The following is a 24,896-nucleotide window of genomic DNA, read 5'->3' on the forward strand; positions in this document are numbered from 1 at the left end:
ACACCACCTTTGATATACAAAGGGATGAAGTATGTAACAGAATTTACCCCAGGAACAGGGATTAGCCCTCTAGCTCTTGCACCGTTAGTCAAATTTTCACTTGGAATAATTATTTGAAAAGTTTGAACGATGTTTTCAATGTCAAATTTAGGCATGTGTCACTTCTTAAAGTGTGAATTACTTTTTAGTAGCATGAAAGCCCTAAAAGGAAGCATACAGGCTCTTGAGAAGTAATTAGTTTTATAAAATTCATAAAATCGAATATGTATTTTTTTAAGTAATTACCTTTCCTTCGGACTCGGACTAATTTTATTAACAGTTTTTCTTCAGTATTGACAAATATGATTCATTATCTTAAATTTTCTAATTAGACATTTTCTTTAGCAAAGACATATTTGATGTACAATTTTAGTATTTCGGTGTAATATTCCTGACTTCTAAAGAAATACAATTTACTGAAGTGGGACATCTGCTCCCAGAACTCACTGTCACATAAAATGCAGGCTTGAAGGATGGTCTTGATGATACTATGTAACTACAAAGATTTTTTAATAAAAATGCAGTAAACTGACCTTACGTAATACTAGTAATGTGTTTATGGAACAAACTGTAAAACAAGTATGTAATGATAATTGATTTATGTTAAAGCAGTGAATTCTGTGGTATATCTGTTTATGTGTCTATGTTTAAATGGCTGGAAAATATACAGTTGCTTTAAATGTCATTTAAGTATTTAAAGTGTAGTAACAGCCAGTGTTCAAAATGAATAAGCAGAATTTTTTTGTGATCTCTGAAGCATTGTATATGTGGGGTTCACATCATGAAGCCTGTAAATGTATTTCATAATTTTTCATTCACTGTAAACAATTTGAAGGTGTTGTGCACGGAAACCAAAGTCATCTAAGCCAGCTGACAGATATTAGACATCTTCTACAAAGCCACAAAGACAAATGAAATGAAAAAGTGTCATGAGATCAGGCATCACATTCTCAAAGAATTGCTACCTCAGATTATTTTTTTTGCTCCCTTTAAAAAGGTGGACAAAAGCATTTTACTTTGTGTGTCAAATTGTGAATCATTCTATCAAGATTTAAAAAAATCTTATTTGTAATGTTCAAATTATTTTTGTTAACTAACAGCTTGTCATGGAATCATCACTTGTGTTGCGCTGGTAGTACTAGGATGGGATGTTTGAGATGTGTAGCAAAATGAAATGTTTCTAATATGAAAAAATAACAGGGAAATTTCCATCTTGTAGAGAAAGCCATACAGACCAGCTTGGCAGCCAAGCATCAGTCCCTTTTCTGGGTTAAAAATTTTTTTGCCACTGCCTGTGTGCCCAGCTCGCTAGAACTGAATGAGCCGAGTTGTCAGAGATGCTCTGATTGTGGATCTCAGCAATGGAACTAAGCATTTATCAATACTTGCTATTTAGAAAGACCTGTTTTCAGCTAAGTTCCTGAGAAGTAAATCTTCAAACTCTGTCCCTAAATGAGTGAAAGTGGAGACTAGTCTTGCTCTTAGCTATCTCAAACCCTCATACTAAATTCAGACTCCAGTTCCTGCGTGTGTGGAAAGATGGACTGAATCACATTAATTGGAACAATCTTGTGGCCCTGCCTGGAAAACCATTTTGCAACAAATAAGGGAATTTCTTCATCTTTCCTGTGTATGTCAAGCAGGAGATTAAAGATAAATGAAATACAGAAATACATAATATATGGGATAGAAAGAGAGCTTAATGATGGGAAGAGGGACACAGTTGCTGCACGTGGCAGAATGGAAGAGGAGTACAGTCACTATAGGATGGTACATAGGTAGATAATTAGAGAAATCAGAGGGTGTAAACATGCATTTTGACTACAGCTGAGAAGAGAGGGAGGGAGAACAGAAAACGGAAGCAAAAGAATCAAATTTAAGAGTAGGTAGAAAAAAATGAGAACTAGTAGAACTGAGAGGAGCGATAAATGAGTTTGTGAGAAAAAAAGGAAGAGAATAAAATACTTTTCTATCAAAAGTGGGAATATGCACAGCTGCCTGAGATAGTCCACAAAAGCAGTAAAGCCTTATTAAATGCTAAAGAGTTGGCAAAACGCTGAAATCAGCTACTACGGATCAGCTATTGTATACAAGCAGAAAAAGTCCTATACATGAGAAGTGGTCATTCACTTTCTATCAGTTACAGCATTTTCTTCCACGTATCTGACATTGGTCCTGGGCAAACAGAATACTTGAAGAGCTAGACCCCTCATCTGATCTGCTGTTGCATTTCCTACATTCCTAAAGGAAAAAAATCAAGAGAAATAAAGTGTACCACACTGTTTTTAGAAGCAACCTTCAATTTTTCAGACAGAACTACAGATGAGGTGTATTTATCCATTTACATTGTCTCACACATGCCTACCATTCTTAAGCATTCTTCTATTTTTTATTCATTGAAGATAATGTAATGACCTAGAAGCTCCAAGAGAAAAAGGACTTTGTGGATACTACTAAATGGTCTCTTGGCATTTCTGGGCATTGTTTAGTTTGTACCTGTGACAATGTATCTGTTAACATTTTCCTTAATCAGAAAGTCCCTGTCTTGGTGATAAATTTGGGAAATTACCAAGTCAGGCTTAAAATACATCCCTCCCATTTACACTAAGTTTTTAAGAGAAACTATTCTATCTGTCAAAAGTAACTAAGAAAAATACCTGAACTAGTTGTGTGGCCTCTTGCAGTGCTGATATGCTAAAAGTTGGGCTTATACTCAAGATGTTGTTGCATAGAGCAGTTAGATGTAAGGAAGTGGTTTTTTACATCTTCCTCTTTTATTTTTGGAAGGTTTAACGTCCTGTTCTACTTTGTGATGCTGCTTGTCTAGGACCTTGTCTTTATTTAACTTTTTTTGGACAATGCTGCTTTTGGGTCTGTTTTTGTGAGCTGCTGAGTACCTTCACCTCATTTTGACATCAGTAAAAATGGAAAGATTTCACTTCAATTCCTACAAAGACTGCAATGGTCAGTTTTACAGACATGTAGCACTGAGTAGAATTTTTACAGGATGCTGGAAATCTTTGTAGAAGTCACTTGTAGAAAATATCTCTTTAGGAGGACAGAAGATTATACATGTCTAGGAAGAGGCAGGTTTTTCTACATGCGGAATACCTGCAGAAATATAATGATGTCAAATCCTATTTTTTAATATTCATAATGCTGTAGACTACTCTTAATTCTCATCCTTGTGTCCTTCATTCCAAAAGGAAGAGGAAACTACTGCTCACCTATACTCAGAAAGAGCTCCTGGGCTGCTTTAGTGTTGTTTATTTTTCATCTTGGAAAGTAATTTTTTTATTCTGACTACAAATACCATTCATCATCTGGAATAACACAGCCATCAGTTCCATATATGCATTATATTGCTCAGAGATACTCAGCACTATCTGGGCTTCTGAAATCTTTATATTGTGCTTCATGTATTTTTTTAGTCATTGTGTAAAATATAGCAATACTGAGGGTGCTGGTCTGAAAAAGTACTGCCCAGAAAAAACATGTCACCAGTCATTAACTAATTGTATTTGATCAAATTTCTGCCATGCTGTTAAGTGCAGGTAAAAGTCTCTGGAACTTCCTTGCCTTTAAGTGTGCCAGCAGGTCTCTCAAAGAAACATCTTTATAAATTAAATTGCATGTTCTGAATAATATGCAGAATAAACAGTATACTTTCCAGCAGAGAAAGAGATGATCCAATATGTGAAGCAAACTTATTTCCATTTGCATAAACCATTTCATTGCTAGCCTTGCACTACAAGCTAGGCATTTTTTCCATTACAATTTCAGAATCTGTATGCAATCTGGAACTTCCAAGTTATTGTAGTGTCATTACTGTAGCAACAGAATGACTTGAAGCACAATTATTCTATGAACCAGATCCAAATGTTTTGTAAATTTCTAAAATTTAAGAAATTATAGAAAGTAGATTTCATATGCAGTATGTACAGTGGTTGGAGAATACTGGTATAAAAATAGTTGCTCAGGAATTCTTCATTGTTTCTAAATGTATCTGAAGGAAGATGCTTTAAAATGTATTTTTTAAGTTCTTAATATTGAAAATGCTGGCTTTAATAAAATCTGTTAGCAATTTCACTCATAAGATCAATATTGTTCTGAAGTCTACCTTTCTGATGGACTTTTCAATCTTTTGTCATTGTAAAATCTCTTTGCAATGGTGTTCGCATTTCAGTTTAATAAAAGTTCTTGAATAAAATTCACAAATTCTAGCTTTCTTCACGAAACATAATAATTCCAGTATATAATATATAAAAAGAAAAAGGGAAAGCCAGACATCCAGCAGTCTGTAGGATGGGCTTCCACTGGTCTGTGTGTGGAAGGCCCCGTAATAGATGTGTTTAACCCACTTTGCATGCACGGAGCAACTGAACTAGCTAACACAGATGGCTCATGCACCAGGTCACAACTTTTATACTCATGCTTCTTTATGGCTTTTTGTGTTGATGAAAATTATCTTTAGCACTGAAATTCAGGGCTTTCAAGGTAGCAAAAGTAAAGTTTGACTGAGAAAGGTTGAGCATTTGGGAGTCCTAAGGTATGTAAGTTATTAGAAAGTACAAATCTCTGACCCATTGCAGCAAGATCAGGTAGTTTTCCTGGAAACCTGGGGCTGCCCCTCAGGGTAGGTGACATAGTCAGCCTTCTGCCTTAGGAGCAGCTAGGGTCACCAAAATCATTGTGAAATATCTTTCACTAGCAATTGTGTCCAGTTACAAGTGTATGCCAGTTACCATTCTAGGGAACACCATCACAAATCTTAGTATTACGAGGAACTGCAAGTCAATGGAGGAAGGCAACAGAGAGCTTCCCGCTTTTCCCATCCTTGTAGGAGGTTGTGGTAGTACTCTTTGCTGAGGAAGCAAAAAAAAAAAAAAGGAAGAAATGGGTCGTCAATTATCATCCCTCTCACAACATCTTTCAGTTTCTCCTTATCCACCCGGCTGTATGTGAAGATAACACCACCTTCTGGTTTTTCCCCTGATGAAACTGTATTGCCGGTCTGCCTCACACTTCTTGTTGCCTAGGCCAAGCACAGTCTGCCGTGCTCAATCTTGGGAGTGCTCCCAAGCACCGCTGCGTGAGGGCAGCCAGTGCTGACACAAGTTATCGCTCCTCTGTAAGGATAAAGCACACTCCCTCACAACCACTTTCTTCATTAACGCACATTCAAATTTCGCCAGAAAACGACTCAAGATGCGACAGAATTGGATTACATCAAAATTAAGCTGCCAGGCCTAGGACAACGGCAACTGGGACTCGGCGCCGTTGCAGCCAACGGCCGCTACCCGCGAAGCCGCAGTAACGGCCGCTCCCGCCGGCACGTGCGGGCGGGCCCCGGGGGGGCGGGCGAGGGGCGGGGCCGCGCGTCCTCCGCCCGACGCTGCCCTGGTACCGGCCGACATGGCGAGGGGGCTCGGGCCGCTGCTGTGGGGGCGCAGCCGCGGGCTGGGCAGCGGTAAGGGACCGGCGCGGTGAAGGGAGGCGGCTCGGCTGTGCCGGAGCCGGGCGGAGCGGCCGTCCGAGTCCCGGCGGGACGGGGCAGCGGCGGTTGCCCGGGCGGGCGGTCCGTCCGCGGGGCCGTGAGGGGCTCAAGTGGCTCTTCCCGCGGTGGGGGGGCTCGCTCCGCCGGGGTCTGCTGGAGCAGCTGCTATGCGCGGAGCCCAAAGCCCCCGAAGGCCTGGGCTGGTCGCGTTGGACGGGGACGGAGGAGGCCTGGCGAGGGGTCAGTGTGTCTCCCTGAAAGCCAGCTCTTGTGGGGATTTTTGGTTGCAGCACCATGTTTGTACATGAGGGGGAAAGAAGCACTTTTTGGTGTAGCTGTAGATTCCTTTGAAAGAGGTCCAAAGGCAGAACTTCTCTAACTTGGGGGTTTTAATTAATGTTTTTGAGACTGAACTCTTGTAGATGATTAATTCATTAGCGCTGTAAGTGGTTGTAAGGGAAGTGACAGTGTATGTTATTTTGTGAAACTTTATTCTTCATTCATTTACATTTTATTGTGTTTTAGAAATTGTTTAAAACCTTAGACATTTAAAAATAAATGTGTAGTTCTCAGCAGATAACGTTAGGGATGCAGAAGGAGAATGTATTTAAATGATAACTTTTTCTGATACCTGCTTAATTACACTTCAGTTAAATGAAAGGTAGAACAGTGTGATATTTTTAGGATTTTGGAAAGAGGATGGAAGATGGCAGTGAGAGTTGTCAGGGCCCTGAGGACACCTTGTCTACCCTGAGCCGCCTCACCCAGGGCCTCTGCCTATGCCCACTGCCCAGGACCCCTGTTTCAGCTCAGCCCTGAGCCTTCAGTCCCTGCCTCAGCTGTGCCATTAATATAGCCTTGCCACCAGTCAGCCTCTGGCCCTGTGTCCTGGATGGACCTTGGACCTATGTTGTAGCCTTGTCTCCAGCCCTATCTCTGGCCCCATCTGCTGCTACTCCTGACTGGACTCCCTGAGTGGACCCTGGACCTGATGCATCTCCTGCACTGATGTGGGGCACTCTCAGTTGGCCCTGCTTTGCCCACCTTGTTTAGATCTGTTGGAACTGTACCCTGGTCCTTGAGAGCACTGCCTGTGCTGCAGTCACCCTGGGCTCCTGGCTCACACCCTGGTAGAGGATTCCTGCTCTTGCTGCTCCCGGATAAGAATTTGTGTTAGAAACTGATTTTTTTTTTTTTTAAATCTTTTTCTGTCAAAATAGAAGTCCATGTGAAACTGAAAACTGAGTTTTAGCAAATAAGAGAAGCGCTCTTTTTTTAAAATCTACATATATTTTGCCTTTACAAAGGTGTTAATTATTTTTCCCCCCAAGAAAATCTCTCTGACAAAAAAACCCTCAAAATTTTCTTTGACCGTAGCTTGTGTGTTCTCTGAACAAGCTTATTCAGAAACTCTTTCAGATGTGCACTTTGATAAGTGTTGGATAATTCTCTTACTATTTTGTAGTTGCCTTTAGGCAGCAGAAATGGAAAAGCTCTGTCTCCACACAAGCAAAAATGCCTCCTTGCGATTTTGTACCTGAAAAATATAAAGTAAGTCATACATACGACACTGAATTTAAGTAAGACTACATTACTAGATTTGAGTGATAGGCTCATCTGCTATAAATAGTCAGTGCATTAAATATGATTATAAAATTTGCTTGTTTGGGCAAAAAACAATTCTGTTACAACCAGGATAGAACCTACAGATGTACTTGTGTGACAATTCTATAACATGGCTAAATTGTTGATTTGAAAAACTTTAAGGAAGAGATAAGTGCAGAACAGCAGTCTTATTTCAAAAGCTGAGTTTCAGAGGTTTGTAGAACCCTCTATGTACCAGAATTTGTTAAAATCTTAGTTCTGTGAACAACCGCTGTAGACAACTGTGTAATCTATGTGATCCACTACAGCTCCATTAGTCTTGATCTTTAGAAAGCATAAACGGATAGTAACGTTTTTATTCCACTCAGTCCTATCCGTATGAACGTATGCAGAAGATTCGTGAACAAAATATTTCTCCTTCACTGCGAATGTATTACAAGAAGCCATTATTGCTGAATCAAGGACATATGCAGTGGTTGTTCGATTATGAAGGACGAAGATACCTTGATCTCTTTGCTGGAATTGTCACTGTCAGTGTTGGTCACTGTCACCCGTAAGTACATTACTATTTGATTTATGCTATAAAATATGTGAAGAGATACCTATGTTGGTTTTGTTCTTCATTAATCTGTGGCACTGTGAGCCTAAAACCAGAATATAATTCACTGAATTGTCATGTATAGCTTATATTAAAGGCAATTTCCACTACATTTTGAAGAATTCATTAGTTTTATCTGCTTGTTCATCCATCTGGCAAATGGTGCAGCGTCTGCATTTTCAGAATTAGTAACGGGTAAGTGTGTGTATGTATGAGTGCACGTGTGTAGTATTGAATCCCTTTGTCCGTTCTTGTGCTACATGCAGGAAGGTAACTATGGCTACCCAGAAACAGCTTGCTCGCCTGTGGCATACCACTAATATCTACATGCACCCATCAATCCAGGAGTATGCTGAAAAGCTAACTTCTCTTCTTCCAGATCCACTTAAGGTACTTTGCTCCTGACAGGAGTAGGGGCTGGTGAAGGGGGTGTCTGTTTATGAGAAATTTTTAATATACAAATATTAAATAAATGAGAGCCATGATATCTGTGGAGAGAAAACCTGTATGGGGGCTACAGACAGTAAGATAAAGAGAGCATGATGACCCTCAAGGCCTTTTTTGTAGACCCAGGTGTAGACAAGCTTAATATCCCAAGCTCCTGTTCTGTTTGTTCTCTCCCTCCATTTGTCACTGTGAAGGGGCGTTGCCAGCTTAAAAATTACTGAAGGAACTAAGATGATGTTAACTATTCTTATATGTAGCCAGCCTTAATTTGCTTGATCTCATGAAAATTCACAGTGAAAAGTATTTGACAGTACTTTGTGTAGTGAGCTTTACTGACATTTAAATAAATAAACCACATAAATGTCACATTTCTTATGCCCAGAAACAGTAAGAAAAATATTGGTTTTGTTTTCAGGTAAAATGAGAGTGAAGCAATAGCTTCATACTCTTCACACAGCAGAAGAGTGTGAAGCTATCGCAGTCTTAAAAATGGAAGGAAAGTAAAAAAAAAAAAAAAAGTAAAGCATCTGCTTAGTTTAAACAGTGGAGAGTCTCGATGGCTTCTGAAAATTAACGTTAAAAGCAGTGACACTAGAATTTGAGCTGTTTTCATATCTCAGAACTTGTATTCCAGATATCCCCTTAATCCTCATTTGCTCCCAGTAGGCAAACTCTGCTTACCTCTTCTGTTCCACGGTTGTGTCTGTGTACGTCACTCCTAGTAACTAACATGCAGGGACACTGTACAGCCCTTTTTACCTGTGTGAAGGTTATTTCTATTCAGTCAGTCATGCTCAGTTTGACCCAGACACTTTAATTTTTCTTTGACCACTGTTCCATCTTGGGAAAACCTGAAGACTCGCAACTCTTAAAGATTTTTCTGTACTCTCCCTGAGTAGATCAGCTTGATCTTAGTTCTCATCTATAGTATGGGCAACACTGAGTTTGTTGCAGTGAAGTGACCTTGTGGTAGTGATAGGTTATAGCTCATGATGTTACTAAGTGATGTGGTCTGATGCTGAACAAGGTGGTGGTGGTTGTGTGCCATACTGATCCTAAGCATTCTCTTGTAGGTGGTTTATCTAACCAACAGCGGGTCAGAAGCCAATGATTTGGCTATGTTCATGGCAAGGCTATATACTCGTAACTTCGACATCATCGCTTTCAGGTAATGGTGATAGACCTTTACAAAACTAATTTGTCTCTATATGCCTAAACCAAGAAATAATAAGAGAACTCTTTAACCCCGGATCTACTGAGGAGAAAGCTATACAATTATTTTATTTGACAAAGAGGGGTAAAACAGGAGTTGAAGATTTGATACAGTATATTAGGACTAGTTTGCATACAAAACACAACCTGCAATTTTTGCTTTTCTTACTTAGAGAAGGGTCTGGTCTCTGTCTTCAGGGTGTACTTTGGTGGACCTCCATTCAGGGCCAGAGCAGGCTTCAGCAATTGCTACTTTCTTCCTTCATTGCACCCCTGCAGAGCCCCGCTTTGTGGGGGTACAAAGGTACCTCTGGAATAGCGGTGCAGTGAACTGCAACAGGGAACTGCTACGGCTGAAAGCTAACCTGGCAGAAGGATTTTTTTCCTTTGTTTTGCTGCCTTATTTTTCTGCCAGATCCCTGAGGCATAGTTCACTGCACAGGTACACAAACAGCTCTTCTGGCTTAACGACAGCGGTGGTGCAGGGGTGAGTGCTATGTAAGCACCAGTGTAAGCAGTTCTCTTTACTATGCATCCCGGGCGGCCTCAAATATTAGAATAAAAGGCCTTGTTATGAAGAGCTGTATTTTTCTGTTATTCTGTTCAGCAGAACATTGGGTACCCACCTTGCTTGTATATTCTCATTAATGAACTTTTGATTTGTGTATAAAATTGGCAGCAAACCACCGTGTAGTTTAATGATTGGCAGCATCTGTTGGAGAGAGCAGTAGTTCCCAAGATTCAAAGAACAGAGATGTTTGCTCTGTAGGGCTCAGGTGCTACAGCAGAACGTCGTGAGGCACTGTATGAATTGCTGTTGGTTCCAATCATTGTTCTCTTCTCCTTGCAAACATTACCTCACAATTTTAACATTTGAAATTTCAGGAAACCAATGCAGATGGGCAGTCATGGATCTTCCAAAACCAGAGCAGAAAATGTCAGTAGGAATCTTCTTGTTTTGAGCGTAACAATGCACGTTTTCCCCAATAATTTGTAGCTCAGAAGTGTGCCTTCTCAGAAGTAATATTGCTACAGTCTCTTCTTGGAAATGAGTGATGTTCATGTGCTTTGTTTGTTTGCACAGAGGAGCATACCATGGAGGCAGCCCTTACACGCTGGGATTGACATCTATTGGTCTTTATAAACATGGTGTTGCCAATGGCTTTGGCTGTTCAACAGTGAGATTTTTATTTTTTTTTTTTAATAATCTGGATAACTAACAGTTTATTTGAATATTTCAATAATTAATACGTTTTCTATCTTAAAAGTGCTTTATGGTCACCAACTAAACTGCAGCGTAGCTGTTCCTGCTGTGTAAGCCCAACAAGAGCCAGAGTCCCCTTTCCTTCTCCGTATAGTTGCTTCTGCTAATTTGGAGTCGGGATAACATAAGACAAGTGGCCATGATTTACAGTTCTTTAGTCATGCTTGGTGCTTGCATGGAAGTCTATGTAAGGTGCTAAATAATAATGTTCAGAACCCCTTTTCTCAAGTTTGTTTTGGCAAATCTGTGCAAAGCTGCTTTCAGCTGGTCTGAAGTAGATCCTCCCCTGCAGTGAAAAAAAAAACCCTATGATGTCCCTCATTTCAGCAAGACAGGAGACGTATCTGTTAAAGAGATCCATTGGGGGTAAATGGCAATACATTATCTCCCTGCCCTTGAGCAGTTGGGAATGACTTTCTGTCTACTAGAAGCTGGCATTGGCTACTCTGATCTGCACTGGTGATAGCTCAGCCACAGCACTGGCTATAGGAAGGCTCCTTTATAGCAGTCTCCTATCCTGGCTCAGTAAATGAGTTGCCTGAAGTCATGTGGTATTTCATCAGCAATCAGGACTAGAAGGCTGGAGTTCCCAATTTCCAGCCTGTAATTACTCTAGTAGATCTACCTGCCTCCCTGTATTTTGCAGATTTTTGTCATACTTCGGATTATTGAAGTACTACCAGCAACTCTAAAAATGTTGCTATTAATCTTAGATAACCAAAACTGGTAACTAACTTAAAGAACAAAACAAAGGAAGTCATCAATTGCTGGAGCAGTCTAAACTTGTTGGTTCCAAAACTGTCTGTGTTCTACCATTTCTTGAGGGGGAAGTTTGGTGTTATTCCACAAGTGTTCTTCAGACTAGTTGCTTGAACTGGGTGTGCCCTTTGACTCTAACAGACTTACTTTAGTTTTTTTCATTAGTCATCCCTAAGTATGATCAAAACATCTCTTAGAAAGGTGTGGTCAAATCTCTATCTATTTCTCTTATGCTTGACAGACAATGTTACCAGATGTTTTTCGTGGTCCATGGGGAGGCAGCCACTGTAGAGATTCTCCAGTGCAAACTGTTCGAAAATGCAGCTGTTCTGAAGGTTGGTCAATGACAAAAAATATTTGTCTTTTAGATTAGACAATACTAGGGGGCTGTGGAAATAGGTTGTATTTACCTCCTCAAGAAAGGTAGACTTCATGTTAGGATTTGCAAAGGCAACCAAAGAAAATATTGCAGAGAACCTCAGGTACCTGCTTCCCACTGAGAAAAATTTTGGGCAGGTGACACCTCATATTCTCGGATTTCATCTTAAAATCCCAGCCTTTGTTTCCAGCATTTGTCATGATCAACTTTGGAAGCTGTGGAATTCAGTTTAGCACATCTGGAAGAACAGAAATGTTGATTGATGTTTTCTGCTGTTGAAGTTTTGACAGCTCTCCAGCTTTTGTTTTGGAATAATAGGAATAGTAAGGACAGCCTGAAGCCAGTGATAGGCAAAAGGTCTTACATGAGGAAAAACATTCTATACACAGCACAACGTGAAGGCTCCTCTACTGCTGTCCTGTTAACAATTACAGTAATGTTTTCCATTGTTTCAACAGGCACTCTTTAGTATTTTAATTCACATGCATACATACCAGAAAGTTTTCTTTTTAGCTTTGCCCTCCGTAGTGAATGGGAGCATTAGCTATACCAATTCCTCTGTTATTTATTTCAGTATAGACTGAAATACGCAGCTGTATTCTCCAGAATCTTCATACCTGCACTGAACTAACTTATGTCTTACACTGATGTTTATTAATCCCTGAGAAAGTGTCTGCTTATTCCTTCTGCTGATGTAGGTGATACACAAACACTTTCTCTAACCTACGGCTTACTGACCTGTATAATGTGTAACATCATCTGGCAGCTTTGCCTTGCTGTTTTGGAACTGGTGTTCCTTAGAGTATAAATGGTTTAAGAGAAAATAAAGGACTCTCTCCTTTAATGTTTAGCTTTTTATTGTGTATTTGAGAGGTGATATTTACCATGCAGTCAGATAATACTTGTTGCTTAGATGTGTATTTTCATGTTTTGAAGGTAGTTTTCTGTCATTTTAAGTAAAATCCCTTTAAACTATTTCCCCTGTAAACAGGTGTATGTCATGCAAACAACCAGTACGTTGAACAGTTCAAAGATACTCTGAATACCTCGGTGCCAAAGACTATAGCTGGATTTATCGCTGAACCAATTCAAGTAGGTAGTTTGTCATTTCTCAGTTGGGATAGCACAAATAGTGTGAAGCACTCAAATCTGATATTCTTTAGCTACGTCCTAAACATAGACTTCTGCTGATTTTTATTATTTTTTAATGCCTTGAACACCTTAAATATTTGAAAGAATGGATGCACTGTCTTAAAATTTCAGCTTTTGTCACTGATTTCAATGGAGCTAGAATTTTGCTCATGAAGTTAAATTAAACAGAGAATCATGATTAAACATACACATTTTTTCTGCATTTAAATAGCAAGTATGATGTGTGCTATTGTTTAATTTCTAATACCTTCTTTCAAATGTCATACTGCTTTTCTCTTTACTATTTCTGTAAACTTTAACTCAATCCCCCTTCCACCTCTTCCCAGCCATGTTGTCCACTATATTTTTAGCAGCTTTCCAGCAAGTGGTGGCCACAGGATTCATTCTCTTGGTGCTTCACCCTAGTTTCAGAACTGCTGTATATGTGGTTCTTAAATAGGAAGAATGGAAAATATATCCCGGGAACAGGAAAGGCAAGGAAAAAAAAATGTGAGAATTGTGACCACAGAGAAAATTGGAGCTGTTCTCTGTTTTTGCTGTCTTCTAAGCCTTTACATACTTAAGTCTAGGAAGCTGCTGCAGTCCTGTGTAGAGTGGAATTTCTGATCGAAATGAAAACTGGCAAGGTGAACAGAAATTGAGGAAACAATATTTTAAACAAATTAACCAAAGAAGGGATGTGAATTTACTGGTTAACTTTGTCATCAAGCACAGTTTCTGGGTTTCTCAGTGTGTAGGTTTTCAAGGTACTTGTTTTGGCAGTTTATCTTTAATCAACTCTGTCTTACAGTGATCCAGTTTACAATATCGCCTCACAAACATTTATACCAGCACAACTAACAGAACAGCAGACTGCCCTGTGGAATGGGAATGAGTGACCTGAGCAGGAACTTTTTGAAGCAGTTTCACTGCTGAAGCCAGAAACATGAGACAACAGTCTTGCTATTACCTGAGGGCTGCTGGTATTTTTTCTTATTGTAGGATAGTCACACAGTGGAACTCCTGTTTCCTTGTCTGTTCCTGAAGACATTGTCTTTTTTGTCTTGGCAGGGTGTTAATGGAGCTGTTCAGTACCCAAGAAGTTTCTTAAAGGAAGCTTATCAGCTAGTACGGGAAAGAGGGGGCGTTTGTATTTCAGATGAAGTGAGTTTTTTTTGACGTAAGAGCTCTACAGTTTGGAGTACCTCTGAAAGTTATTTTAAAAGAATCCAAGTGAAGGCAAACTGGAAGCTTTGAAATAATCTAAATGAAATGCTATACACTTCATAGCTTAAGTTTAACACAATGCATCTTTCCAAGCATAGGAGCCTCCCAGTTTTTACTGCCTTTGTTCTGCTATGTGGTATTCTGATTTTAGACACAGGTCATGTTAGTAGCAGGCTTCAGTCCTTACCTTTTGGGAACAGTAAATTTACACAATTATGCAGCTAATAAATGCCAGCTGTGATGTGAGGTTTGTCACAATAACGCTTCCTCTTATGAGTGTTTTTGGCATACATAAACTCTAGAAGGGAGTTCATTGCTGTGCCTTTGCAAATACATTTTATAAATAGAATTTGCTTAGCTAAAGCTATGTTGAAATAGTAGCAAACGTTTCAAAGTGACGGTGATACGTACCTGAAGCATTGCAGTAGTAGAAATCAGCAATCATGGGATTGCTTTTGAAATGTGATCAGCAACTGCATTTCCTCTCCATTTTGAAATGGAAGCTGCAACTTACTTGTGCGTCTCACTGTGCCTAAAACGTGGTGACATGTTATCTTCCATATGTGAAAGAAAAACCCAATTACAATAAATAGTATTTTGTGCAAAGCCATCTGAATAAGGATCCTAATACAAGTTGACTCTAGATGTAGTTGCAGTTCAATGCAAATCAGTAACAACAGAAAGACAAGAAAAAGAAACCATATTGTGAAATGTGAGAAAGTGATGGGGATTTCTCTGGATTTTTCTTTTGAAAGGTACAGACAGGATTTGGACGGACAGGCAGCCATTTCTGGGGATTTCAAACACATGATGTCATCCCTGACATTGTTACTTTGGCAAAAGGAATTGGTAATGGCTTTCCAATGGCAGCTGTTGTTACAACAAAAGGTATAAGTGTTCTGTTCTGCTAAGATTTAGAATAGAGCAATTACAAAATATACTATACAATAATTACTCACTGGAGAGATGTGTGTTCAAACAGCTGAGCTTTATTAATAATCTTTGTCTCAGTCTATCTTTTGACAAATGAATTGGATTCTCATTACTCACTTGTTTTACCAAGTGCTGTGCTATACCGGTGCAATTTAAATGGAGTTAGTTGTATAACTGAAGCAGGGAGTGACCTTGTGAGTCATTGGTAGAGCTGGTAATAGATCCTGGAAATCCTCACTGAATTCACCGTTTTACTAATCAATGTATTGCAAGTATATAAGGCAGCACTTGATTCATACAAATGACTAGCTGAATCTAGTGAAGAAAATTTGTAGATGTCAGTTTAAGGGGACAACTGACAGCATATGTTACAAGTGTGACTTTTTTAAAAAGTCTGTTTTAGCATCTGCTAGACTCTACAGTTTTTGGAAATAGTCATATTTTGCACAGACTACTTGCAGGAAAAAAAATCTTCCTATTGTGTTGTCTCCAGTAGAATCAGGGTTGAAGCACAGCAAATTTAACTTCACAGTTAAGTTAAAGCAGATACTGTTACTGTTACCAAACATAAGCCAACTGTAAGAGTAATCAATGTTGTTCATTTTCTTTTAGAGATTGCAAGTTCCTTGGCTCAAAACCTTCACTTTAATACATTTGGAGGAAGCCCTTTGGCCTGCGTAGTCGGAGCTGCAGTTCTTGATGTAGGGAAAACATATATTGTTATATGTGATATATAACATACATGTTATATAAATTTATACATTCCACATTTGTAGCAAAGATGAAAAATGTTTACATTTATTTTTACTATAAAGTTATGTGGGCAATTTTTTAAATAACTGTATAAAATGCATAAACATGCATGTATTGTGCATACATGGCCAACGTGCCCTATGTGTCGGAAAATTTCCTGATTAGTTCCATTGCAAAATTTTCATCCCTATAGCAAGAATAGGAGTCCTCTATGTTTTCAGAATCATCTTTGTCTCCCTTACTGTCTTGCTTTGGGCTGGGATAGAGTTAATTTTCTTCTTAGTAGCTGGTACAGTGCTGTGTTTTGGATTTAGTGTGACAATAATGTTGATAACATGCTGATTGTGCATCACTTGTCTTTTCTTGGTTTTTTGGTTTTTTTTTTTTTTTCTTGTTATATTCCTTTTCATTACAATGCAATTGGTCACCACCCGCTGACCGATGCCCCAGCAGCGATCCACCCCTCCTGACCAACTCCCCCCAGTATATATACTGGGCATGATGTTCTGTGGTATGGAATACCCCTTTGGCTAGTTCGGGTCAGCTGTCCTGGCCATGCTCCCTCCCAGCTTCTTGCACACCTGCTTGCTGGCAGAGCTTGGGAAACTGAAAAATCCTTGACTTAGGATAAGCGCTACTTAGCAACAACTAGAACATCAGCGTGTTATCAACATTATTCTCACACTAAATCCAAAACACAGCACTGTACCAGCTACTAACAAGAGAGTTAACTCTATCCTAGCCAAAAGCAAGACACTTACGTTCTTTACTTTGTTAATAAAAACGTAGGAAAGCACTTTCTCAAAAGCCTTAGCGAAGTCTTTCATAGGACTATGCAAATCCTCAGCTAAACCAAATTTATTCTCTGGCACACATGCTTACAAAATTCTTTTATCTCCACAGCTTTTACCTTATGCCTAAAAAGCCTTAATGACCAGATAGTTAAAAATATTTAAGGTCAGAATTCCTTTTGAAAAAAAAAATCCCTCGTGAAAAAAACAATAGAAAAATTTGCAACATATTTCACTTATTATCCAGCAGAAAATCAGTCAGTGCGCAGTAGGTCGCTATTTAATTTGTCTTGATCATGTACAGACCATGTGTCCTTGAATCTCACTTCATTACAGCAGACACTGTTTCTATTCGTGTTACTTTCCTGAGTGTTTTGGGGTTTTTTTAAGCTATTTTATAAGATGGTTGATCATATAAATAAGAAGATTTTGAAAAAACAGTTTACAAATAAGAAAGTCTGAACCCATGTTTTGGGTTTTTTTGGCTCTGAAGTAACTTGGAGCCTGGATCTGAAATAAGTCCAAGGTGGTTGTCAGAGTCAGGAAGAATAAAATGGAATTGAAAGAAAAAAAAATAAAAAGGAGAAACACCCACTTTTAACTTCTGTAATTGTATTTTTTGTTTTTTCATGTGTATTTTCTTAATGCAGGTATTAAGTTCATAAAATTATTTGTGCGTGTCAGTGCTGATAGCTGGCTGCATGTCAGAACTTTGATTAAGGAGAGCAGAGTAAGGAACAAAAAAAAGATTGTGATTAAAAAGCATGGTGTTGATGAATCTAATTAAAACACTCAAGTTGTTCCCTAAAAGGCTGCCTAGTACACATAGGTATGCCTTGTCAAATCATATTATTCTTATGATACTGAGAAAGAATTAAAATATTTCTGGTAAGATTTTGAAAATAATCCTGCTGGTCAGGTATTTTTCAGTTATGACTACATGTGAGCATGAATTACTGGATTATGTTTATGGAATAATAAGTAAAATGTCAAAAACGCCACAGCAACATCAAAATATTATGTTCAATTGTACTCTGATGCTATTAGAGGATTGTAAGAGAAAAAAAATGTAAGGACCATAGTAGTGAAGAAATGTAGTCTGCAAGGAAGTGAGATATACATAACGTCATCAAGCTAAATGAGGATTAACTGACTGTATTGGAAGCTTTTCCTGCAACACTGTCATAGTACATCATTTTAACCAGGCTATTGAAGAAGATGGTCTACAAAAAAACAGTGAGGATGTGGGAACATATATGCTACTGGAGTTGGCTAAACTACGGGATAAATTCGAGATTGTTGGAGATGTCCGTGGCAAGGGACTTATGATTGGAGTAGAAATGGTGACAGATAAGGTTAGTGATTTACTTTATTCCTTTCAATTTACAGTGCCATTGAAAGCTGTATCACATTTTATTTCATTTGAAATAGTAGGAAGATTTTCTATTAAAAAACAGCTAGTGAAGTGAGAAAACGTTGTTCTGGCTAAAAATGAGCCGGAACATTCCAGCATTTCAAATATTTCACAAGCTTTGAGTAAACACTGACTTGTGTACCTTAATTGCATAAACTCATCTTAGAAAGCAGATAAATTATGCAGCTAATGTGTTCAGCCAGAGATGGGGGTGGGATTTATTGGAGAGACTGGAATATACATCTTTTTCGTAGAACTAATTTAGTATATCTAAGTGAATTTTAATGTTCACTTTCCTTAGGACAGTCGCCACCCTCTTCCAGCTGAAGAAATCGATCAGATCTGGGAGGACTGTAAAGACATGGGGGTTCTGATCGGCAGAGGAGGACTCTACAGTCAGGTACTGAACCTCTGGTTATACATAAAGCTTATTTTCTGTCATTGTGAACTACATCCCTTTTCCCTCAAGCTAAACTAACTTCAGTTTAGTAAATAAACTAGAAAACATATACTCTTATGAATTATCTCTGTTTAATTTTGCATATTTTATAAATCGGGCAGGAGCTATTTGATTCTTTTTGAGTGTGCTGAACTAGCTCTAAGCTTGGAATTTTCCTTTGGTGGGACAACTTCCCCTAGAAAAGCAACGTACTATAGTCTATGTAAATTAGAAGAAATCAGCAATATTCAGGCTTGCTAAGTCTTTGCTACTGTTCAGGTTATCACCTGACCTGTCGGTACAGAACAAGTTTGGTTTTGCTAGTTCTTTCAGTCTGGAGAGGTGGTAACGTTCTACCTGTATGGTAATAAAAAAAAGTAAAGAGTTGTTAATAGCAAGTTCAGCAACGCAGCACAAAAGTGAGAATTGCATGTGAATGGGCATCAGCCCACACCAATTGAAGATGCACCATGCTGTACCCAGGGCACTGTGTCACCAGCTTCTTAACAGCACGCAAGTTAATAGCAGAGAATTGCCTCAGGGCTGGTCAGGTCAGTGAAGCCCTCTGACATAGCAGAAGCAGCTTCTGTATGAGATGAGGTAGATGCAGGATGGCTAAAATAAATAGGACGCTGCATCTGTTACCTCATCGGTTCTTCCACAAGTCACCGACCAGAACATGGGTAACAGGCTGCAGCTCACGAGAGTACTGTTTATCTGTGAGCGTTAGCTTCAGTTGGGGCTGTGGATGGGAAAGACCATTATTCCACTCTTGGTGCATAAAGTCCTGTGATACGATGACAGAAAAATTTAAACAAAGTTTAAGATTTGTACGGAAGTTAAATACTCTTGGAACCATTCTGATATAGATCAAACATTTGGATTTAAGAACCTATGTTCTTAACAAGTTAAACTGTGCATATATCCCTTCCTGATCAACATGCATTCAAGCTATAGTACCCTAACTGAAAGTTAGTATTTAGTGATTCTTTCATAATACATTCTCCTAGAAGCATTAAAAAAAGCCTATAATGTAACAGCAAATCAGCTGACACAATGCAAGAGGCTGCCACTCTCAATAGATACTACTTTGCCCTGTGGCAAAGCTGCCAGAAAGGAAAATACACCTATGTCTCTGTTCTTTCTTAGTACAAACCTATCTAAGTTCTTATACTAGCTCTGTCTGGAATAACAGAGCTGCAAACATGACCTACTCTAGTCAGGTCTCTTTTGGAGGCAGTTGCTTTGTCACAAGAGTGGCGTGGGGAGTTGGATGCAGTCAAGTCCAAAATTGCCCCACTTCAGAGTGCAGTTACCAGAAGCATCAGTCCCTGCTCTGCTGTTCTCCCATAATATTATTTTTCATACTTCTGGATAGATTTTTCGGGGCAGAAGGTGAGTGCTGACCTAGATGGGCTGCTAGAAACTCTATTCTTTCCATACAATTTTAAGGAATTTTTTTTTTTTTTTTTCCCCTCAGACATTTAGAATTAAACCTCCTATGTGCATTACTAAAAAGGATGTCGACTTTGCTGTGGAAGTATTTCATACTGCTTTACAGAGACACATGGAAAGAGCAGCTGCAAAATAGACTTGTTTCCTTACATGAGACGCACACAGAACCCATGATACTTGCCACCCAGACTCAGCACTGATCTACACTGGATAAGAAAATGATAGTCTGAAGATGAAATACTTGTTCAGTATCATAGGAGCAGTCTGACAGATCCAGTGTTTAATAAAGAATATGCTCTAATCTGTTTTGTAAACATACAGTTCAGTTCTACAGTGGTGGTGTGTATTAGCTGGACACCTATTCTAGCATTAGCGTAAAAAGCCCTGATTGGATTAACAACTGGGTATCAGACGAAGAAGCAGACATATATTCATCTTTCATCTATGAAAGTCATATCAAAAATGGGTAATTTTTGGAAAGAGTGATAGGAAAATAAAGTTATTTTGGGCAAGTACACTGTTTGGACTTTGTAGCATCCATAGTCCCCTTGGGGGTGGTACCAGCGCTGCGGTGGCGTGCCTCCTGCTGCCCTGGCCGTGCTCCTTTGTACCACGGCATTTACTGCCAGTTCTTAAATACGTTTTCACAGAAGCAAACACACACCACAGCCAAATGGCTGAGTGTTGGTGTATGGTGTTGCAGAGCTGGCTGAGACCAGTGCAGGGTAGTGCCCAACTGCCTTCCACAGTGGTCACTGCTGCTGCCCCCACCCCGGCTACCAAAACCTTGCCATTTATTCCCAATATGTACAAGCATTTGTAAAACACACAAATGATAAAGTTTTTTGTTTTATTTAAATAAGTAAAAAATTTAAATGAAAAAGTAATACTGGAGGGTTCAGTCTGTGAGATTTCACTTACATAAGCATGGTCAGTCTCTGGCTGAGAACCACCCTGAGCAGAACATACCTGGAGGTTTCAAAGAGAGTTAAAACTGTTTACCCTTGCTACAAGGATACACTGTAATTAGAGCATGAAAAAAAAGTTTGCACAAAGTTGAAAAGTTTCTAATTACAGTAATTATTTTTATCATGGGGCTCTAATCCCGTCATCATCCTCTCCAAAATACACTTTTCTTTTCCTCCTGCTGCTTTTGGGATTGCACAGCACACCCATTAGTCATTTAGCAAAGGCGCAAACTCTGGCTGGTAAAGTAAGATGCTATGTTTCTTTCTTACATAATCACTTTTTTAATGTTTTAGTTCATTACTTCCTTCAGTTTCCAACAAAAAAAATGGTGGTGTGGGCAGTCAGCAAGAACTGTACATTTAACATTTGAATAATTCCTTGACCCAATAAAGGTACCATGTCAACTTCTGGGGGAAGGAGAGTATTCTGCCATTTTGTGTGATGAGCTGAAACTTAGGAGGAACTTACTTAATGCAAGGTCAGTGCTTCTGGAAAACTGCACTCAAGGCGTTTCCTAAACAACATACTACAGCCCTTGCTCAGCACTGCCTTCTCCAACTGCATTGACAATTCCTGTGTAAAATCCACTTCCACTCCAAAATCAGGTGTTATCCCACCTTCTTTTTTTAAGTGCTACTCAAGATCAGGTAGATTATCCATTTAAACAGAGGTACAATATCAATTAGCATGTTGTTTTTCATTAGAAATCAGAACAAATTAATTTATTCATGTCACTTACTTATTTCTCCCTTCACTTACTCCAGCAAGGCTCTTCCACTAGACTTTCTTTTCCAACACCTGGCATGCACGCAGATGTACAAAACCAACAGGAATTGTCAAAACCAATTAACCAGCTTTGTCATCTTACTCTTTCCCTTCTGTCTGCTCTTTAATGTAATTAAGTAATGTGAAAGGGTCCCTGGGGATGGCAGAAGAAAAGCCTGGTTTTTTCCATGTCTTGGTGAGGCTTCATCTCCGATAGATGATCAAAGAAGCACAGGCCCTTCTACTGGCTACACTCACCCTGAGCTAAGCCCTCTCAAAAGAAAAGCAGCAACACAAGTGTTAAAATAATTTATTACTTCTTCTGTGTGGGTACTTTATCCGTGCAAGTTTCTACAGGAATGCAAGGTGAGTAGCTTTGAATTACTATTTCCTCACCCCCAATGTGGAAGCTGCTGAGATGGTAGGTCAAATCCAGTCATTAAAGAAAGGCTGATAAAACCAAAAGAAAGCACAGGTTCCTTCACAAGATAGTACTACTTCTGTTGCATCTTCCTTTTTTTCCAAAATTAGGACTTGCCTTCTCTGTTTAACTCCAAACACAGGCAATGTGCACCTTTCAGTTTTGGCAGAGTTTTCATGTACGCTTCTGAAGAGTGTCACTGTAACAAAGTTCTATCTGTTTTTACGTTTCTCTTTTTTGTTTCTGGTGTTTACAGCTCCATTTACAGCTGGTGCTTGTGTTGCTTTTGCATGTCCTGTGGCTTTTAGGTGTTCAAACAGTTTATTTCGGGATGGAAATGCACAGTTGCAGGTTACACAGTGGATGGGAACTTCGTTCTACAATGAGGAAAAAAACAAAATGCTTCACATTCGTTAGGAGTAATAAATGTAATATACCAATTTGTTGTATGCAGTTTCTCTTAGAAACAGCTTATTCACATTTCATTATCTATCGCAGATATTCCATTACTGATTAACAATTTTTTATATATATATATAAAAAACCCACACATATAACTTCTCGAAATTTCAAAGAGTACTAAGTAGAGCCAAGAACAAGAAAAGAAGCCTTGCAAATCTAATTCAAGATAAAGCATACTTTTGATCTCACCTGACTATACACGCAATACGTTGGGCTCTGAGATTTAGTGAATTCAATACGTCTTAGCTGTAGTTATTACAAGATTTTGCTTTTTCTGGGAAGTGTCAGTATTGGGAAAGATGCAAATGGTATACTGCCTGTCACCTGCCTGATGCCAACAGCTCTGTCTTCAGTTAATTTATTTGGTTTGAACTGCCTTGGATACAAAGCTTCAGCAACTCTCTTAGAACCGAAATTTAGTCCTGCTCTTCTCTGCAAGAACAAGAGCTTATGTTCCAGTGTCCTAGCTTCTAATAAAATCACAGGGATAGAAATACCTGTATTATTAAAAAAATAAGCAAAAAACTGAAACAGAATTTGTGGACTGAAGGTGATCAAGCAACCAACCAGCTTTGTTTGTAGTAATATGACCACCAGCTTTTAAATAGCGTAAGTATTTTGACATACCATTGCTGGGTGCTCTGAAGATGCCTTAGCAGACTTTTTTGCATCCTTGGCTTTTTTCCCTTTAGGCTTAGTACTGCTGATAGACAAAGAGAAACCAAGATCAGTGCACAGGAACAGTCAACATTTAAGAGCTTCTGACGGTTTTCGATCATCAATGTCTCCGCTGCTTTCCCCTGTTCTTCCTTCACACAACACAATGCAAGTGCTTCCAACAAAAAAATAAAGCAATTTAATTTACATGATCAGTTGTTGATCTCAAGATTCAGCTAGATGATGAATCGGCTACTGGTAAGTGATGTGGCAGGGATCTGCAGTCAAACACCATTTCCAAAGTAGATCCTAACACCCCTTGTTTAGTATCATATTTACTCAACTCTGACTTCGTGGAGTAGCCCCCAGTTCACATTGGTGAGTAAATCTAGACTTGTTTGACAGTATCAAATGTGACGCAGAATGAGACAGCGACTGCAATATTGCAAGTCAGCGCACCTTTTCGCTTCACTTTTTGCTTCATTCACTTGGCTGACATCTTCTGTAGTGCTTGCATCCTCTGACACAGCACACCTTTGGCCATCATTTACCAGCTCCTCTGCTGAGCCACTGTCCTTGTCCACGCCTGGCACCTCCTTTTGTTCAACTGTTTCTTCATCAGTGCTTTTATCAAAAGAGTCCTCGTAAGTCTGCCCGAACAGAAGAAATGCAAGTTAACTACTTTAAGTTCATTGGTGATTATGTTTATAGTATTATACTCATTTACCTCAAACATGGGTGGGTGGGGAGAACAGAAAGCCATGGACCCTCTTAATTTTACTGTTTGTTCTCAGTGAGATTGTAACAGGTAAAACCTTAGTTCTCCTGTTTTGAAAGATGAGGCCACCTGTGATGAAGGGAAGAAACACCAATAAAACAGCCTCTAAAACTACAGAAGAGGAGAATGAAGGTAGCTTTTAATTATACACCGGGCTCATGCTGTTCTGGCTACCATTTCACATTATAAGATAGTGGCTTTGCTTATAACTTTGCAAAATGTTAATTATTTAGACTATAGTTTTCTGTGCCAGACACCTGCATTAGGGCACTTAAGCCAAAATAACTGAGCTGACTGAAGCTAGATAGACACACTGTGTTTTCCCTCCCTAACATCAGAAACACTGGCAGCCTTTTCCACATATCAGAAGAGAGAAGAGACTCAACACATGCAGTTTGGCAAAAAATCAACCCCTGAGCATGTCTGAAGCAAAACAGCTCGGCTCCTAAAAGCAGGATAACAAATTTGACCTAACACTATGCTAATGCAACTCTGTCACCTCTAGTATCTTTTGCAGAGTCTTGGCTACCTGAAAAAACTTGGTGAATCTACCTTCAGGAAAAGAAAACAAAAACCGTAGCGATTCCCTGCACTCCGTAAAGCTTGGCAGAGGATGGAGGTTATGTTCTCAGAAGAATGTCTCTGCACAAGATTCCAGCTCATGCTATGCAGGAGTGGCACCTACTGTCTGGGCTGCAGAAGACCTCATGACCAAAACGATGGAAGAGAGACACAGTGCCTATATGCAACCTATACAGTGAGAACGAGACCTTCTGATTTCCAACTGAGGAGGCAAGAGTTATACCCACTCTAGCAACCAAAGCAGAAAACGACCACCAAAGAATTGAGCTGCTAATGCACCAAGGCCACTGCTGGTCTTTCTGATCAATCCTTGCATTCC

At 39.3% G+C, this 24,896-nt stretch overlaps 2 protein-coding genes across 3 annotated transcripts; one reads left to right on the forward strand and one right to left on the reverse strand.

The window, feature by feature from the left end:
- Positions 1–5,486: 5,486 nt before the first annotated feature.
- AGXT2 (alanine--glyoxylate aminotransferase 2) lies at positions 5,487–20,473 on the forward strand. The gene is made up of 14 exons (XM_050913380.1): positions 5,487–5,509; positions 7,002–7,087; positions 7,510–7,694; positions 8,006–8,129; positions 9,260–9,354; positions 10,483–10,576; positions 11,663–11,756; positions 12,792–12,892; positions 14,003–14,095; positions 14,914–15,046; positions 15,704–15,792; positions 17,841–17,990; positions 18,351–18,449; positions 19,969–20,473. Exons 2-14 carry the CDS (start codon positions 7,052–7,054, stop codon positions 20,077–20,079), a joined length of 1,404 nt encoding a protein of 467 aa, XP_050769337.1. The 5' UTR covers positions 5,487–5,509; positions 7,002–7,051; the 3' UTR covers positions 20,080–20,473.
- A 1,496-nt stretch (positions 20,474–21,969) lies between these two features.
- DNAJC21 (DnaJ heat shock protein family (Hsp40) member C21) lies at positions 21,970–24,349 on the reverse strand. 2 transcript variants are annotated; one of them, XM_050913382.1, is made up of 4 exons: positions 23,945–24,349; positions 23,677–23,867; positions 23,188–23,260; positions 21,970–22,475 (listed from the first exon to the last, which is right to left on the reverse strand). In XM_050913382.1, the coding sequence occupies exons 1-4, from the start codon at positions 23,978–23,980 to the stop codon at positions 22,311–22,313; spliced, it is 465 nt and encodes a 154-aa protein (XP_050769339.1). In that variant the 5' UTR covers positions 23,981–24,349; the 3' UTR covers positions 21,970–22,310. The 2 variants fall into 2 exon arrangements, with proteins under 2 accessions (XP_050769339.1, XP_050769338.1); XM_050913381.1 differs by having other exon boundaries at positions 23,188–23,263; positions 23,945–24,347.
- Between the last annotated feature and the right edge of the window lie 547 nt (positions 24,350–24,896).

This window comes from Gymnogyps californianus, chromosome Z (assembly GCF_018139145.2).
Source record: "Gymnogyps californianus isolate 813 chromosome Z, ASM1813914v2, whole genome shotgun sequence".
Lineage (NCBI taxonomy): Eukaryota > Metazoa > Chordata > Aves > Accipitriformes > Cathartidae > Gymnogyps > Gymnogyps californianus.